The sequence below is a fragment of the Gracilinanus agilis genome, chromosome 6 (genome assembly GCF_016433145.1).
Source record: "Gracilinanus agilis isolate LMUSP501 chromosome 6, AgileGrace, whole genome shotgun sequence".
NCBI lineage: Eukaryota > Metazoa > Chordata > Mammalia > Didelphimorphia > Didelphidae > Gracilinanus > Gracilinanus agilis.
This window is the reverse complement of record NC_058135.1, coordinates 174,573,365-174,591,600: the sequence shown is the minus strand read 5'-3', so window position 1 is coordinate 174,591,600 and position 18,236 is coordinate 174,573,365. Positions and strand designations below refer to the sequence as shown.

General features: G+C 37.6%; 1 protein-coding gene across 1 annotated transcript in view; it reads right to left on the bottom strand.

The window, feature by feature from the left end:
* Positions 1-18,236, bottom strand: part of APBB2 (amyloid beta precursor protein binding family B member 2) — a 429,171-nt gene that overhangs the window by 255,433 nt on the left and 155,502 nt on the right. The window contains exon 4 of the mRNA XM_044681113.1: positions 13,289-13,406. Within this exon, the coding sequence (XP_044537048.1) occupies positions 13,289-13,334 (46 nt within the window). The 5' untranslated portion in view covers positions 13,335-13,406. The remainder of the gene's footprint in view (positions 1-13,288; positions 13,407-18,236) is intronic.

Genomic DNA, 18,236 nt, shown 5'->3' with positions numbered 1-18,236 from the left:
CTTCATTCTCTCTCCCTCTCTCTCTCTCTCTCTCTCTCTCTCTCTCTCTCTCTCTCTCTCTCTCTCTCTCTCTCTCTCCCTCCCTCCTTGTCCTTTTTCCCTCCCTCTCCTCTCATTCTGTTCTGTCTGTCTCTTGCTCTAACTCAAGCCTAGAGATAGAAGAGGCAAATAATCAATTGTGACAGAAAAAAAAACTCACTCACACACATATTCATTCTCTCTCTCTCTCTGCCTCTCTATCTCTCTATCTCTGTCTCTGTGTGTGTGTGTGTGTGTCTGTCTCTCTCTCTCTCTCCCTCCCCTCGTCCTTTCTCCCTCCCTCTCTCTCCTCTCATTCTGTTCTGTATGTTTCTTGCTCTAACTCAAGCCTAGTGATAGAGAAGAAAACGGGCAAAGAATTGGTTGTGACAGAAAAAAAAACCTGCCCAAGTCTCACTGTGATTCTTGCTATCAGTTGCGAGATTAATAGTATGAAATTTAGATTATTTATCATATTATTAGTAAGACCTAGGCGAAGAGGGGCAGTTTTCATACACAAACTAAAAATAACTGGGGGGACAGGGAAATTTGGCACATTCCACAAATGGGGGGAGACTTGAATGTAAATAATTCCTTTAGCATGTCACCATTCTCCAACAGACTAATTCCATAGTAGTATAGTTTTGCCATGCAAGCAAATATACTGTATATATTGCCTATAAAAATAATTTCTTTCTGCTGCAAGACTTGGCCAGGGATGGGGAGGGCTAATTCATGGGCCTCACCCATGCTTCTAACTGTGCAAAGTCATTCCTCTCAAGATTTTACTGGTCTCATTTTGCAAGGATTTGAATGAATTTACTTCAGATCACCAAGAGTTCACATCCCCAAGGACTGCTTTGAATTTCAGGCTTGCAAAAATGACAACAATTCCAGCATAGCTGGTGAGACAAGTTGATCTGGTCCATTTTCAAAAAGTAAGCCAACATTCTCCAGTAAACAAGTGAGCAGAGGATAAGACAAACAGTTTTCAAAAGAAGAAATACAAAATACAAACAAGCATATGGAAAACCTGCTCCATACTACTCACAAGAGAAATGAAATTCAAACAGCTCATTGTTTCACCCCACACCCATCAAATTGGTAAAGACAATAAAAGATGGAAACAGTCCATGGAAGAGACACTGTGGGAAGACTGGCACAGTGATACGCCGAGGATGGAATTCTGAATTGGTCCAACACTTCTGGAGAACGATACAGAATCACACAAGAAAACTCACTGCTTCTACATTTTAACACAGAAATAAAAAAGTCAAAGACAAAAAGAAAATTATATATATATATATGCATATACATATGCATGTATATATACACACTAAAATATTCATAACAACCCTTTGTAGATGTTAACAAGAAAAACAGGAAACAAAGTGGATGTCCATTGATGGGAAGATGGTTGAAGAAATGGTAAAATATTTCAATGTCAAGGAATAATCACAGACTGTAATGTATTTCATGTGCATCATCTCATTTGAACTTCACAACTACTACTCCCATTTTACAGACTTTGCCCAGAGTCATACAGCTGGTAAGGATATGTAACAGGATTCAAACTAGGGTCTTCCTGACTCCAAGCCCAGGACTTTACACAAACACCTCCTAGCTAGCTCAGTATTGGATGATGGGAAGCTATGCAGATGGCTTCTGAGAAATAAGGGAAGATTTTTATGAACTGAAGCAGAAGGAAAAAAGGAGAGCAGAAGAATGATATGCATAAATGATATAAATGGAAAGGCCACAGGACAGATGAGGAAGCACTCCTACTACCTACTGGGAAGGCAACAACAACAAAAAATTCATGCTAGTGACGAAAAGATACAGGGGATAGAGCATGAATCAGATTCAGGAAGGCAAGAGTTCAAATCTGGCTTCAGACACTTACTAGCTGTGTGATACAGGGCGAATTACTTAACCCTGTTTGCCTCAGTTTCCCCATGGGTAAAATAAGATGGAGAAGAAAATGGCAAACCATTCTAGTAGCTTTGCTAAGAAAATCCCGAAGAGGATCATGGAGAGTTGAACACCAATAAAATGACTGAATAGCAACAATAAACTAAGGTCTAGAAAAAGGAAGGAATTTACCCAAAGCCACAAAACCAAGATGAAAAAGGAGGTCCTCTGAATCCAAATCCAGTATTCTCTGTACCATTTTACTCTCTCTCCTTGGGGTTCATTTTCTTTCATGGTTATATATGAAAATAGTGGGAGCTTTATCAAATTGCTTACCATCTCCAAAAGGGGATAAGAAGGGGAACAGTTTGGAGCTTATACTTTTAGAAACCCATGATGAAAATTATTACATGTAAATAGGAAAATAAAATATCATTAAAATTTTTTTAGGGGGCAGCTGGGTAGCTCAGTGGATTGAGAGCCAGGCCTAGAGACAGGAGGTCCTAGGTTCAAATCCGGCCTCAGACACTTCCCAGCTGTGTGACCCTGGGCAAGTCACTTGACCCCCATTGCCTACCCTTACAATCTTCCACCTATAAGTCAATACACAGAAGTTAAGGGTTTAAAAAAAATTTTTTTAAAGAAAACAGTGGGAGATGAGGTTTGCAGGCCCCTATCCTTCTCACAAACAAAATCCTGATGCACCAAGAGGGTCCAGAAGTTCTCTGCAGATACCCAGAACACAAAACTTCATTTCTGACACAGCCAGGAATCAAGCAGGCTTTTTTTTCAAGCTACAGACCCCTAATGTAGAAACACATTGGATAAAACAATATGGATTGACTGGGAAAACACAGAGCAAATGAATTTGTTTTGTTTGTTTGTTAATCTATTTGGTTCTACTCTACCAAATGCCAAAGGGTATAAAAAAAAGCTCCGACTGCATACTGTGTATGTTTATTTCATTATTTTTCTTCACTGATGGTTATTAAACTTTATATTAAATTTTTTCAATTAAAAAATTCCTACTGCTCAAGAAATTTTACATGGCATTGTTTTATTCTTTTTTCTTCTATCTCATTAAAGGAGTGTGCTGAATTAAGATGAAACCAAACAGGAAAGAAACTTTTCTATAAGAGAATTTATCAACCAAAGAAAGGGATCAATTGATAATCACTTACTCAGCTCCCAAGTGAGCAAGGCACAGTGCTATTCCCTAGAGATACAAAGAAAAATGTGAATGGTTCCTGCTCTTAGGAAGCTTGAATTCTAATTGGTGAGAGACGACCTGTATCTTTGCACAAGATATAACGTACAAATGTAAGTGGGGCAAAAATAAAGTAAATTTAGAAGAGAAGGAATAGCTGAGGCAGTGTGGGAGAATAGACTGGAAAAGGCATCTTTATCTTTCCTCTAACCAAGACAAGGTAAAAAAGGCAAAGACACTAAAATAATTTGCCTTTTCCTTCAACAGCTCATTTTACAGATGATAAAACTGAGACAAAGAAAATTAAGTGACTCTCCCAGGGTTGCACAGCTAATGTCTAAGGTCAACCTTGAACTCAAGGCCTCCTTACTCCAGGACTGTCATCCAGGGCTACTTCACCCCTTAGCTGCCCCAATATACTGCTTAGACTCCAGTAAATGGACAATTATATCTCTCAAATGTTTAGAACACTGACAAATATTTTCATCTAACTCTTCCAAGTCTTTAAAGTATTTTATATAAAAGGTCTAATTACTCAATGTATAGAGAACTAAATCAAATTTACAAGACTACAAGCCATTCCCCAACTGACTAAATGTCAAAGCTATCAATAATCATATGAAAAAATGTTTTAAATCACTCTTGATTTGAGAAATGAAAATTAAACAACTCTGAGGTACTAGCTCACTAGATTGGCTAATATAGCAAGAAAGGAAAGTGATAAATGCTGGAGGGGATGTGGCAAAATTGTGACAATGACGCATTATTGGTGGAGTTCTGAACTGATCTAACCATTCTGGAGGGCAATTTGGAACTATGACCAAAGGGCTACAAAACTGGGCACACACTTTGATACTGTACTTCAGCTACTGGGTCTGTATCCCAAAGAGATGATAAAAAAGGGAAAGGACCTGCTTGAAAATATTTATAGAAGCAAAGAACTGGAAATTGAGGGAATGTCCATCAATTGGGGAATGGTTGAACAAACTGTGGTACATGTTGGTGATGGATTACTATTATGCTATAAGGAATGATGAAAAAGATGATTTCAGAAAAAGCTGGAAAGACCTACACGAACTGATGCAGAGCAAAATAAGCAGAACTAGGAGAGCACTGTACACAGGACACAGAAATATTGGAGGATGATTAGCTGTGAAAACTTGGCTACTCTCAGCAATCCAATAATCTGGGACAATCCTGAAAGGCTCGTAATGGGGAATGCCATCCACCTCTAGAGAAAGAAATGTTGGGAGTTGGATGGATGAGTATCAAAGCACACTATCTTTCACATAAGTGTATTTACAGCTTTATTTTGAGGTTTTGGTTTCGTATAAGAGTGCATTTACAACAATGATCAATATGGAAGTGTGTTTTGCATATTAAAAAAACCCACAATTTTATTTGAGGCTCTAAATATCCCTGTGAGATGTTGTGTTCTAGCTATGATTATTCCTATTTTGCAGATGAGGAAACAAGCTCAGATATTAAGTGAATTGTCCATGGTCCCATAGTAAATAACTCCAAATCCAAAATTCCACAACCCCATATGTCCCTCTTGAGAATGAGATGGTTCAAGATGCGGATGTTCTTGGCCTCTCTAGGGGGTGAATATCATGGTGATTTGGGTAGTTTCATGCATTCTGGGTCACAGGGTTTACAACATACTTTAAAAGTTTCTGGCTTGTATCAAGAACTGGTGCCAGTGATATCTGCAAATATGCTTCACTAAAATAGGGAATTTTCTCACCTTTGAGTCCATAAAGAATTCAAAAATACAACTATAGGACATTTTCATCACTTTGTGTCCAAAGGATTTCTTTATCTCTTTCCCTTACGTTGTCTTTATTTCCTATTCTCTATGGCCAGGTCCTTTGTAACATCACCCAACTAGTGAATGATGTCTAAGTAGCCAGCATAGTAGTATAAGCAAGAACCTTTAGGATCAGAACCCTAAGAAGACCCAGAGCACGATTTTCCAACCCAGTTTTGATCATAGAACATTCTTTCAATTGAGGTATTGACAGACCCCATAAAGGTTGCTCCAAGGGGACCAAAAGATACCAACTGCCCTCTGAAATAAAGAATGGATAATGAGGGTAAATTCTGGAACAAAATAGTTAAACAATTAAGCCCATTTTCAGACTGAGAAATTTTCTGTGTAATAATTTATATTACATAGTTTCAATGTTTTGTTTCGTTTTATAACAAAAGCATTACTTACATTACTAGTCTGTCCCCATGAAATTCCTATATCCGTAGTGTAAAACCCCATGGCTTAGAGAACATGGCCCTAAGAGAGCCCAAGGTGATCTGCAAAGTGATTTTCCTAAAGTTTAGGTGTGTGAACTCCTTGCTTAATAAACTCCAGTGGGTCTCTGTTATCTCTTTGTGGTTGTTCAGTCTTGTCTGACTCTGTGAGCCCACTTGAATGGGGATTTTTTTTGGCACAGATACTGGAGTAGTGTGCTATTTCCTTTTCCAGCTCATTTTACAGACAAGGAAGTGGAGGCTAACAGGGTTAAGTGACTTGCTCTGGGTCACACAATTAGTAAGTGTCTGAGGCTGGATTTGAACTCACATATTCCTGACTCCAGGCCCAGCATTCTATGTTCTGAACTACCTAGCTGCCTTCTAGGATCAAATGTAAAATCTTCAAATGTTTTAAAACCTCTTTAAAAACCTGGCCTCTTTCTAGTTTTCCATTCTTTTTGACTCTCCTCCTCCTTATTTATACTCAGTAATTTAGACATAGTGGGCTACTTAGTTGTTCCACAGGTATAATACTGAGTCTCCCACCTCCCTGTCTTTTCCCTGGCTGTACCACCAAGACCCTTACCCTCTACCTCATGGCCTGTGCATATGCTTTCATTTTTACCTCTTGGAATCTCTACTTTCCTTCAAGCAATACTTTCTACTTTCTTGGCTTCTTGGATCAGACACAGTTCTCATCTTATACATGGGGGGAAAAAAGAGGTCCAGATAGATTCAGTCACTTGCTGAAGGTAACCCCACTAATTAGAAGCTGAGCCAAGACTAGAATAGAGGTCTTCTGACACCAAGCCCATTTTACATCCATTTTCTCACTCCCTCCATCAACTGGTGCATCTGAACTAGAAGCCCCTGGTGAAGTTACTCTGCCTTGGCTGTTTTCAATGAACATCTTCCCAAGCCCCCTTATATTGGGGGAGTGATTCATCCAGCTTAATTTTCAAGAATCAGACTCATCAGTACAACCAACACTGGCCAAACACAGTCAAACTTTCCTACAAAACCATCACAAGTCAAACACATTGGTTGTTGGCCACAGAGTCACGTAGGTCATTCTGACTGCTATTCTATGCTGTAATCTTCCCTCTTTATTTACTCCATTCTGGCATCTCCCTTGTTCATTCATTTATAGAAGGACACCCCCAGGTGACTTTCTGCTGCAATCATAGTGTCTCTCTATTGATAGGAGTTCTTCCCTTTTTGTGCCACAGATTTCTTGACCCCTCTGAAGGTCTGCTGAAGCCTTTTTCGGGAATCATGTTTTTAAATCTACATAATAAAATATATAGAATTATAAAGGAAATCAATTATAATGAAATAATAATTATTGGGAGGAGGGGGCAACTGGGTGGTTCAGTGGAGAGAGAACAAGAAGCCCTGGGGTTCAAATCTGACCTCATATAATTCCTATCTGTATGACCCTGGCAAGTCACTTGACCCCCACTGCCTAGTCCTTAGTGTTCTTCTGCTGTAAAACCAATACACAATATTGATTCTAAGAGAGAAAGTAAGATTTTAAAAAAGAGAAGAAAAGTACAATTACCAAAATTTGTGGGTGGTTTTACTTTTTAATTTACAGACCTCAGATTAAGAATTCTCATTTTATAGAAGCCTACTCCTAAGAAGTGATCATCTGCTCCCCACATCAGGAAAGTTGTGTTTAAGCCAGGACAGGAGGCCAACTGTCTCTATATTGAGATAAACCAGTCATATCCTGGCTATGCTGTTGTTTGGGCTTGCCTGTCTCTTCCAGATCCCAAGATGCAGGACTTAGGCTCCTGGCTCGAATTCTATCCCTTGCATGTTCCCTCTTGTCCAGCTTGACCTCTGCCAATACTTCAACTCTATTTCTGTTTCTCTTGAGGGGGATGGACGTTAGACCCACGAGCTCAAATTGTGCTGCTTCTCAGGGACACAGCACGGGTAGGACACAACCTCTGAGCCACCGCTGTTCTCCAATGTAGCCTAACATGTGTGATACAGCTTTGGCTGACAGAATGTATATCCTGCCTGTTCTCTTGCTTTGAATAGATGTCCCAGTTGGGTCCCTTAATGCCCACTGTCACCTTAATACTCCCTAAGAACATTCCTGCATTTGGACCACCAGTGTCTTTCCAAGTCTAAGGAACTGTTAAGAGTCTCGGTCTGGCTTATCTTGTTACCATCTAGGTCTGGCTCACACTCATACAAGAGTAACTATAGAAGTGATTAGGTCTAATCTCCTTCCCAATGCAATTATGCCTCCCATTTTAGAAAGGAAGCCAAACATGTTCTACTTTTCTCTTGTCTCAATTACCTCCAATATCATCTCCTCCATGATTATCAAACTAGCAACTGGGAGACCTTCTCCACTCATTGGTGACTCCTTGCCTGAGAACTTGTCAATGTGAGAGATACCACCATTCAACTCATCTTTGCCTTGACTCTCCCCTGATGCCACCTCCTTCTCCTTAATGGCCACATTGCCCCATTTCTCCCCTCCTCTCCAAATTGTTGTCTTCTCCTATTGAGGGTAGGAACCTAGACAACACCTCTATCAATGTCCAGATACAGTGCTGATCAAGTTATAAGAACCTAGTGCTGGGGCTCTTAAACAGGACTATATGATCCTAGAGAGGTAAAAGCATTCCATCTGTATTTTTACTAACCTCTAACTGAAATTTAACACCTCCTTCAATTATATAAAAGCATTATTATGCAAAGGAATCCATAATATAAAAAAGTGATAAATTTCTTGTCTAGTGGAAAGAGGCCAGGAATTGGAAGTAGGAGAGTCTTGGGTTCAAATCCTTTTTCTGACTAGTACTAGTGGTGAGTTCCTGGATAATTCCATTTTAAGTGCTAAGTCAGTGGTGCCAGACTCAAATAGAAACAGGGACCTTTCAGACATAGAGAAGGATCCCTGAGGACAAAATATTGACTTAGTTTTTAAAATGTGATATTATCTATGTTGTATTGGATTTTTATCTATTTTGTAACATCGTTTTAATCTAGGGTTCCCTGGCCACAAGGCTGATGCCTCAGGTCTAAGTTATGGATGAACTGCTGTTCTTGTATTAAAGGGAGGAGTTTCTTCACTTAGACTGATAATATTTCAGACAAGAAAATGACAGTGATGGATAAGATACTATTTTCTTTCCAAAGAGAAGAGTTGAATTGTGTGTTGGGGGAGTTGGACCTTACTAGCTGAGGTCTTCAGATCATCTCCAACCTCTTGCCTTAGGGGATGGCAGAATTGAGTAGCACAGCTCGATCTTACACCCCCCCCCAGCTAGCATAACTCAATATTTCAATAAGCAAACATTATTTACAAATGCTCACACATGAATCCACAATACCCTCTCCTCTCTCCCAAACCAATCAACTCACAAAAAGAAAATCTCAATCTTTCTTCTCCCTCTCTGTCTGTCTGTCTGTCTGCCTGCCTGTCTGTCTGTCTGTCTGTCTCTCTCTCTCTCTCTCACACACACACACACACACACATAATTACTACCTTCACTCAACTGCCTATGCCTTAAGGTGGTGATGGCAAACCTATGACACACGTGTCAGCATTGACACACATAGCCATATGGGACTGCATGCTGAGGATGAAGCATTTATTGTAGTGTAGTGTAGACACTCTGTGCACTATAGATGAAAATTATACCTATATTAATTTACCTATTTTGGTTTATTAAATACAGTTATATATTACAATTATATATATATATATTTGTTATTTAAACTATAAATATCACAAAATTATGGGTTTTTTTCTTGAAGTGACACACCACCCAAGTTATGCTTGGGTTTTTGACGAATTTTGACACACCAAGCTGAAAAGGTTGCCCATCACTGCCTTAAGGGATCGACAGAAATTCAAGAAGATTGACAGTATTGGGGGAAGTCACCAAATGATCCCAATGCACAATTTACCTTCCACTTCCAGGAAAAACCCTTTTAAAGACCTGATATTACAGATACTCTAGAGCAGTGGTTCCCAAACTTTTTTGGCCTACCACTCCCTTTCCAGAAAAAATATTACTTAGCCCCTGGAAATTAATTTTTTTAAATTTTAATAGCAATTAATAGGAAAGATAAACGTACCTGTGGCCATCACTGCCTCCCTGGATCACTGCAGCACCCACCAGGGGGCGGTAGCGCCCACTTTGGGAATCACTGCTCTAGAGGCTAAAGCAACATCCTTTATTCATCATGGCAGAAAGGCATCAACTTACTCATCTTCCCCACCAGATGAAAGGCAGAAGTGGTGGTACCCTTTCCAGGGAGGTCATTAAACTTGCAAGAACACTGGGCAATGACTAAATCAAATCCTATTTTATACAAAGTCTAGCATGATACAGGTCTACCATATTAGATAAGAAGACATTCGCTGTGATAAGAGCCCTTGGTAGGAGATAACTTGTGTGAGAAAGAATAGATTCCTTTCAACTCTTTTTCTATACCCAGAAAACTAAAACCTTCCGGCAGATGTAGAGACAAAGGTTATCATTTATCCAGCTTTGTTAGCGAATAAGCTACTCCCCAGAAATTAATCTGAGCCACTAAAACTTCCCCCTCTTACAGGCCCCAGATTATTTATGAAAATTATTCTACATTGTATTATGCATTTTCTGGAGTTTTTAAAAGTCGAATCCAAATGTGTATTAGCTAGGTGACCTTAGGCAAGTCACTTATTCTGTTTGCCTCAGTTTCCTCAACTGTAATACAAGGATAATAATATTACCTATTTCCCAGGAGTATTGTAGATCAAATGGGATAACATTTGTAAAGCACTTAGCATAGTGCTTGGCACAAGGTAAGTCCTATCCAAATGCTGACTACCATTATCATCACCATTATAATTAAAAGATAATAAGCAATTTAACATCTTTTAGATGATGAAGAATCATCACTATGGAAATTAAACATGATACTAATTTAGTCCTGCTTTCTGAGAACATCGTGAGCATACTGACTTCTAATCTGCATAATAAATTATTTTATACATAATTGTCTAGAAGGGGTCAGAGGACAGTAACTGGGTTTTACAGTCACAAGCATAGGACTCCTTGACATCTTTTTTCTCCCTCTTAGAATAAGTATTTTAAGGTTATGCTTCTGATAGAAGAAATTATTGGAAGTCCAGATGAATGGTAGTATCAGTATAAAGCATATATATATATATATGTATATATATATATACATATATATATATATATGAACTCCAGATAATAGGACTTGAGATACATGTTAACTAACAAGTAAGAAAGGAATATGGGGGAAGAACAAAAGGGGGAAATTATGTAAAGTAATAAAGTGGCAGAAACTATTCTCTTACTAACCATTCTCATAATTATTCTCATAAGGATAAGAAATTCTTTTCAAGAGAAAAAAAATCTCCACAAATATAAAAGGAAGACCAGAACTACCTTGGTATAATGAATTTTGAAATATCTTTAATTCATAGTGGACCAAAAGCTTAATGCAGTCTACTTTTAGTTCCTTTCATAGGAAAAGATGAATAGTATGGATAAACTGCAATGAAGGTATCTGGAAAGTCATTTTAATTCAAATTTGAAATACACTATAATTTTTTCCTAACAGATTTAATATTTATATTTTGCTTTGGGCTAACTTAAAATTAGCCTGCCTTTCCCTAAGCACAGATTATCTGATAATGAGTGAAGGAACTGAGGAAAAAAAGATGAAAACTTTTAAAACTTGGTACAAATAATCTAAAAAGAAGAAAATGCACATGCAGTTAAACAGGAGTTGACTCATAGCCTATTCAGAGCCATATTTTTTATTTATCTCATTCATTTATTCATTTTAAAATCCTATTTTATAAACAAAGAATAAGAGACAGCCTAGTATAGTAGCCAGAAAATTGGCCTCGAATAAGGAAACCTGATCTAGCCTACCCACCTCTGATATTTATTCGCTATGTGGCCATAGTCTGTCTGTCTGTCTGTCTGTCTGTCTCTCTCTTTCTCACACACACACAAACACACACATGCACGTTTGTGTGTTTGTGTGTGTGTGTGTGTGTGTTATTGCTAGCTCACTGACCAGAAAAGTGATTTTTCTTTGGGGACAGTGGGTAAGAAAAGATCCAGAAAGAGTCTCTTTTTAATATATAAAATAATATCATTTTATTATATGTTTATATATATTATTTATATACTTATATAAATATATGTTTTATATATTATTTCTATACTTATATGAATATATGTTTATATAATACATTATATTATATATGTAAATATATAAATAATAACATAAAATAAAAATAATTCTATATTCTATATGTAAATATATAAATAATATAAGATATAAAAATAATGACCATATTAATATATTTATTATTTTAATATATAAAATAAACAAACATTTATTAAGTGGCTACTCTGTGATAGAGGCATTGGGAATATGAAGACAAAAATGAAATAGTTCCTGCCCTTGGGGAGTTTTCATTCTATCCTGTGCAGATAAAAACTAATACAAAATGCACACAAGTTAATTTTACATAGGGAGGCACCAGCATTTGCAGGGGGAGTAGGGCATGCTATAAAAAGCTTCATTTGGGTGTCATTTGAGCTGAATTTTTAAGAAAAAATAGATATTCTAAGAGGAAGAAATGGAGGTGAAAGGAAGCGCATTCTAGACATGGAGATCACCTTGGGTTACACCATGGAAATGAAGAGAGCTCTGGGTGTGAGGAACAGTTAGCTGGCCAGTTTGGCTGAACCATGGAGTACATGGAGGCAGTACTGTTATTGCAAGCATGAGAAGGGGATCCAAATGTCAAATTGAAAAATTTGTGTCCGACCCAAGAAGCCCTGGAATGTATCAATCTGGGCAGCGACATGATGCTTTAGCACCCGTATCACAGAAATATCATTTGGCAGCCACGTAGAAACAGAATAAAGAGAGGAAGGAACTGACCCATTAGGATGCTACTGTAGTAGTCTAGACAAGGGATGACAGGGGTCCGAAAGAGGGCGGTGGGTATATAAGGACAGAGAAAGGGACAGATGTAAGAGATAGATTATGGAAGTGGAATGGATAAAACCTAGAAACTGAGTGGATATGGAGGTGAATGTGAGTAAGGAATCCCAGGTTCTGAACACAGGTAACTAGATAGATGGTGATGCCTTAGGCAGAAAGAGAAAGGAAGGCTCTGGATAAAAAGAGTGATGCAAGACCAGACAGCAGAGTGGAGAGAGACAGGCAGCTAGGATCACTGACATGGGGGAACAGAAAATAATACCCCAAAGAGCAAGAATGATTCTGATAAAGACATTTGGAAGGACTCGAGAATGAGTCCTATGAGATACTACTTTATTTCCTCACCAAAGGATACTACATTGTAATCTCTTTGTTTGGAAAAATCTATGGAGTTAAGAGTCTAAAGTTCTTTCCAAGGGGAGGTGTAAGCACTGTTCTGCCCAGTCTGGAGGTGAGACTAGATGACCTCTCTCCTAGACTCAAGGCTATAGGGTTTTATGATCCATAAAGGGTTGAAATAAACCTTGTGAAATGCCCTAAAAATATATAATGTTCTGAAATGGAGTTCATCACATTGCCCCTGTCTGAAAGGATTGTTCTTTCTTGAGAACCCAAATGCCCCATCAAAAATGTCTCTACACATATACGGACAGATAAGAGGAGAGGTGACTGCTAATACCATGGCTAATCTTAAAGGAGTACTTAAATACACTAACCCAATTTAGGCAGTTTCTTCATCTAAAAGTGATTTTAAAAATTAAAAAGTGCCCCAGGATAAGCCAATCTCTGCATTTCAAAGTAATTTAGCACTCACAACCTTTAGATCTCACAACACAAGAGTTAAATTCAGAATACTACAAATTTCTAATAAAAAAAAAAGATACATACATGAACTGCTTGGATGACAGTGAGCCCCTGGGTATCGCCTGCCCATAGTGGCCAGTCAGCACATTACCCGAAATTGTCAGCGTTTTCCAAGTACTTAGGAAAGACTGAGGATGTTTAGCTGGAAAGGAGAGGGGGAAAAAAGGAGAAACAAAACGGAGATTTAGGATAATGACTGCATTTTTTTTCATTAAAATGCTAATGACTACTACAAATTTCACCATAACTATGTTTATAAATTATTCAGTCACATCAGCAGAGATGAAGCCTCTCTATAGCTTCAGGCAAGAAAGGGAACAAACGTTTATAATTTATATGTGGCCCCTGTAAAGAATTGTGCTGGATACCAAAAGTCCTTAATCAGACATCTTCAGTGTTTCTCTTTAGAACATGGCACTGACCAAACAAGCTGACCTAGCCTCACTACTTTAGTATGGCACACATTTCCTTTTTTCCTTAAAAGATGGCACCAACCCAGAGTTTACAGTATCAATGCCAATAATCTGGCAGGCTTACAAAACCTGAATGGTTTCTTAAAGGAGAGGGAAAAAAAAATCCTCTGTAGCATAGATGGCTGACATCAAATTGGCTTAAGACAAATACAGTCCTTGAAGTCCTAGGGTCTCTGTTAGTTCGTTAAATATGGTCAAAGCTGTCCTTTAAAATTAATGATGTAAAAAAACAAACCTGAACAGAGGAAGGTGAAAGAAAAAGATCTGTAGAAGAGGATGCCCACAATTCAATACTAAAAGTTCTGAATATTAAAGAAGTAAAAAAAAAATCTGGTTTCTACTTTTGGTTAAATCTTGGGAGTAGAATGAACAAAAAATATTCAAAGCTTTAGCAAAAAATTCAAAAACCATTCTAGCTCATACAAACTGTATTTATATTTAGTCTCTTATAGGCTCAAGATGTTCTGGTATGAAGAGCTTTCTATTACAAAACCGGCGAGGGATGTGGCATGAAGTGGTACATAGCATCCATCATAAGCCCAGAGCAATATGATGGTGGAGGAAGAGGGAATGGAGGGAGAGAGATGAGGAGAAAACAGCATCTTCCACAAAGATAAACAACTTATACACTATGCTTTTTCACTGTGTGTTGAACAAAAGTAATGTAATTTATTGGATTTATTAGTCTTATAATTAGGAAGAACTGAGTTCAAATCTCAACTTTGACCTAAGGACTCATGACTATAGACAAGCCACTTACGCTCTATGAGTCTCAAGCAATACTCTATTAGGACGTTAAAGATGGGTTACTGGTATGCAGTCACACAATCTTCATCATACTGAGAGGAATTCCCTAGCCAAAGTAGCCTTCTTGTTCCTTTAATCTCCAGCCTGCATTATAGGAGTGTAAGGCATTAAAAAAAGGGCACTGATCCCTGGGGGACACCTAGATAAACTGATAAAGTAATGGAATGGAATATTACTGAACCATGAGAAATAAGAAATCTGAAGCATTCCGAGAAGCATGGGAAGATATAAATGAATTGATGCAGAATGAGACAAAAAGAACACTGGAAACAATATACCCAGTGACTACAACCCAAAGGAAGGAAAACAATCAAATAAAACTGAAAATTGTACAATTTTAGTGGCCAAGCTTGGGTCCAGAAGTGTATGTTTTGTTTTGTTTTTTAAACCCTTGTACTTCGGTGTATTGTCTCATAGGTGGATGATTGGTAAGGGTGGGCAATGGGGGTCAAGTGACTTGCCCAGGGTCACACAGTTGGGAAGTGGCTGAGGCCGGGTTTGAACCTAGGACCTCCTGTCTCTAGGCCTGACTCTCAATCCACTGAGCTACCCAGCTGCCACCAAGAAGTGTATGTTTTTTATGCACCTTCTTTGTAGAGGTGAAGGGACAAAAGGTGTGGAGTATCGCATATTCTATCAGATATAACTGATATGGCAGTAGACTTAGTGGAATTGCTTTTTTTTTAATCTTCTTTACAGAAGAGAGTTTGGGGGGTAGGAAAGATTTCAGAAATGAAGATGATATAATAAGAGATATGAATAAAAATAAGGCTAAAAATATACAGGGAATTGGGGCTTCTCCACTGGAAAAAAAAGAACCTTTGCATTTCTTTCCAGTAGCCCAAGTTATAAGTGTGGCTCCTTTCAGCTGTACTCAAATGCTCTAGCTGACTTAACAGTGTTTTTAGATCCAATGTCAACTTCTCATTCCTTGGCTCTTGCAAGACTGATGGAATTCTCTAATTGAGCCTTCCCTTAGTGAGGTGAACCAGAAGACTGGATAGTCAGAAGCTGACTGCCTACACTGGAGACATGCATTGAAAAAACAGCTTCTCTCTGTGCCTCTGAGTGGTAAAAGTGACTGTCTTCCCTAACCTCCTTCTCATCAGGCTCCCAAACTTATTCACTTCCCTCCAAGTGGGAGAAAATACTTAAGCAGATGGATCACAAATGACTTATTTGTTGACAAGAAGTCTTGAAAATTATAAAATCTTAAGTAAACAGGCTCTATTTAAATAGAGAAATAAGTGGATGTGACTTCGAAACATAAAACAAATTTAGTAGTTTTCTTCTCTGTTTTCCCAGACAACACACTCTAACAGTGCCATGCTTCTTGTCAGAAAAACCAATTCAGTGTATCTCTAAATATTAGAAAAACAAAGCCATTAGAAGATTTTTTTTATTCTCCCTCATAGCAAACTGAACTTTCCATCTATTTAAATTTAAAAATAAGTGTAGAAAGAGGAAAAATTTGCCTATTGTCTTTGCACAATAAAATCCTTTCCTTCATTTGCAGATAAAAGATCAAATTTCAAAAGATGGAGGGAAAGAAAGGTGGAATTACAAGGACTAAATTCCACAGAAAGTCAGCTGAGGAGGTAGAGGAAATTGTCAAACATAAAATTTTGAAGATTCAAAGAAGCATTTCTGATAAAAATAGGAGAAAGCTGCCTAGAGACCATAATGTGGAAGTACAAGGAACTCAATGACCCACTTAAATTTTTAAAATATGTATAAAGAGCTTGGAAACAAGGAAGAAAGAAAAAGTCCCCATCTAGAACTAGAAGAATAATATTCAGAGTACTAAAAAGTTAAAGTGAATCAAAACTTGTAAGAAAGGCTAAAGACAATCAAAAGGAGGGTGTTTTGTTATTATTATCATTTGTTTTAGCTATAAAGTGGACTTGGAGAGGGATAGACCAGAAAATTAGAGAATAACATTTTAAAATAGACAACGTTGAGAGAACGTTGAAAAGTAAATGAAAGTAACAAAGCAACGAAATTCTTGTTAGAAGAGGGAGCCCAAATCAATATGCAGATATATCCCTTCCACACTGTGGGGGCAATCTAGAAAACCGAGGTAACAATTTTTGGTCCTCTCTTCTAGAGAAGAAGTTGGAATTTTTTCTTTTTCTTTTATGGGGTATTTATAGTACCTTCTTGTAAAATTTCGATTAAATAATTGGTCAAAGACTATATGTAGGTCAATGTTAACAATTCTAGCCTTTGTGTGTCATCTGTTGTCTTCTACATTCTTTTCACAAATGACATTTCACTTATTTTAACTTTTAAAAAGAAATTTTATATATTTATGCTATTAAAAGATAAAATATGTTGATATTATACAATATTATTCATATGTTTTATTTATTTCTGTGTTTCTAAACATTTTCTCTATTGTCTGCTGGCCTACGTGTGTTGTCTGAGGCTTCTGCAATACTCCCCCAAAATCTCCATTTAATTTCTCAAAACTGTAATAGGGAACGTTGTGCCTATAATCCTCATCCTTCCAACTCTTAAGATTAGGTGTCTTTATTAACTGACTGGGAGACAATATGATAGAGTGCTTAAAAGATTAAGTGGAGAATCAGAAAGACAGGTTCAAATCCAGCCTCAGATATAGACACTAGGAAAACTCAATTAACTTCTCAGGACCTCAGGCAATACTCTAAGACTATAGCTGAGGGGCAGCTAGGCGACTCAGTGGAAAGAGATCCAGACCTTGAATAGGGAGGACCTGGGTTCAAATATGATCTCAAACACTTCCTAACTTTGTGATCCTGGGCAAGTCATTTAACCCCAATTGCCTACCTCTTACTCCTTTTCTGCCTTGGAACCAACACTTTTATTGAGTTTAAAAACAGCAGGTAAGGGTTTAAAAAATACTTTAAGCTGAAAAACTGCCAATTTCTGTTGATGGAAAAAGTTTCCTAGCACAGACTAAATCATGGAGCAAAGAAATCCAAATCTATTTTCGATGCAGAACACACTGGAAAGATTATGTTTTGACTTTCCAAGTTCTTTTAGAATTCAATCTCAGAATTATGCTAACATACTTTTAAAAAATATGAAATCAGTCCAATATAAGTGGAATAAGTATCACTATAGCCAATTACACCCTAATTCATGTGGGATTACATTACTAAGCACCCTTGCACTAGGATAGACATTTCCAGGCGGTACTCATCAGGTGCAACTTATTTCATATAGCATCTATGCTGAGGACCTCAATAAATATTATTTGACAAGAATGGGGATAAGAAAGATTTCTATACTTTGGTGAAAAATAAAAGCAATTTTTCCAACTGTTAAAAGAATACAAAAATGAATGCTCTGTTTTGATGTTTTTTTTTAAAAATAAAATCTCTCTAAAACTAATACTATTAAAAAATAACTAATACGATTTCTGTCCATTCCAGCTGCATGGTATCTCAAAAAAGAGACAAATCATTCAGAGAAGAGAGGGAAGCTCCATTCTGCTCCTAGACCAGGTATTTGAAGAGATCAAGTTATATAGGAGACTTGCTGCCTTCAGTACCTAGCAAGGGATGTATTTATGAGGTCTTGAAGTGTTTACCTTGCAATTTTGTATTACTATATTTATGGGGCAAGAGATAATATATTCAAGACCAGAAATGCTTTATAAGGACAATCATCTTTAACAAATCCATTAACACCTCTTCCACGAATCC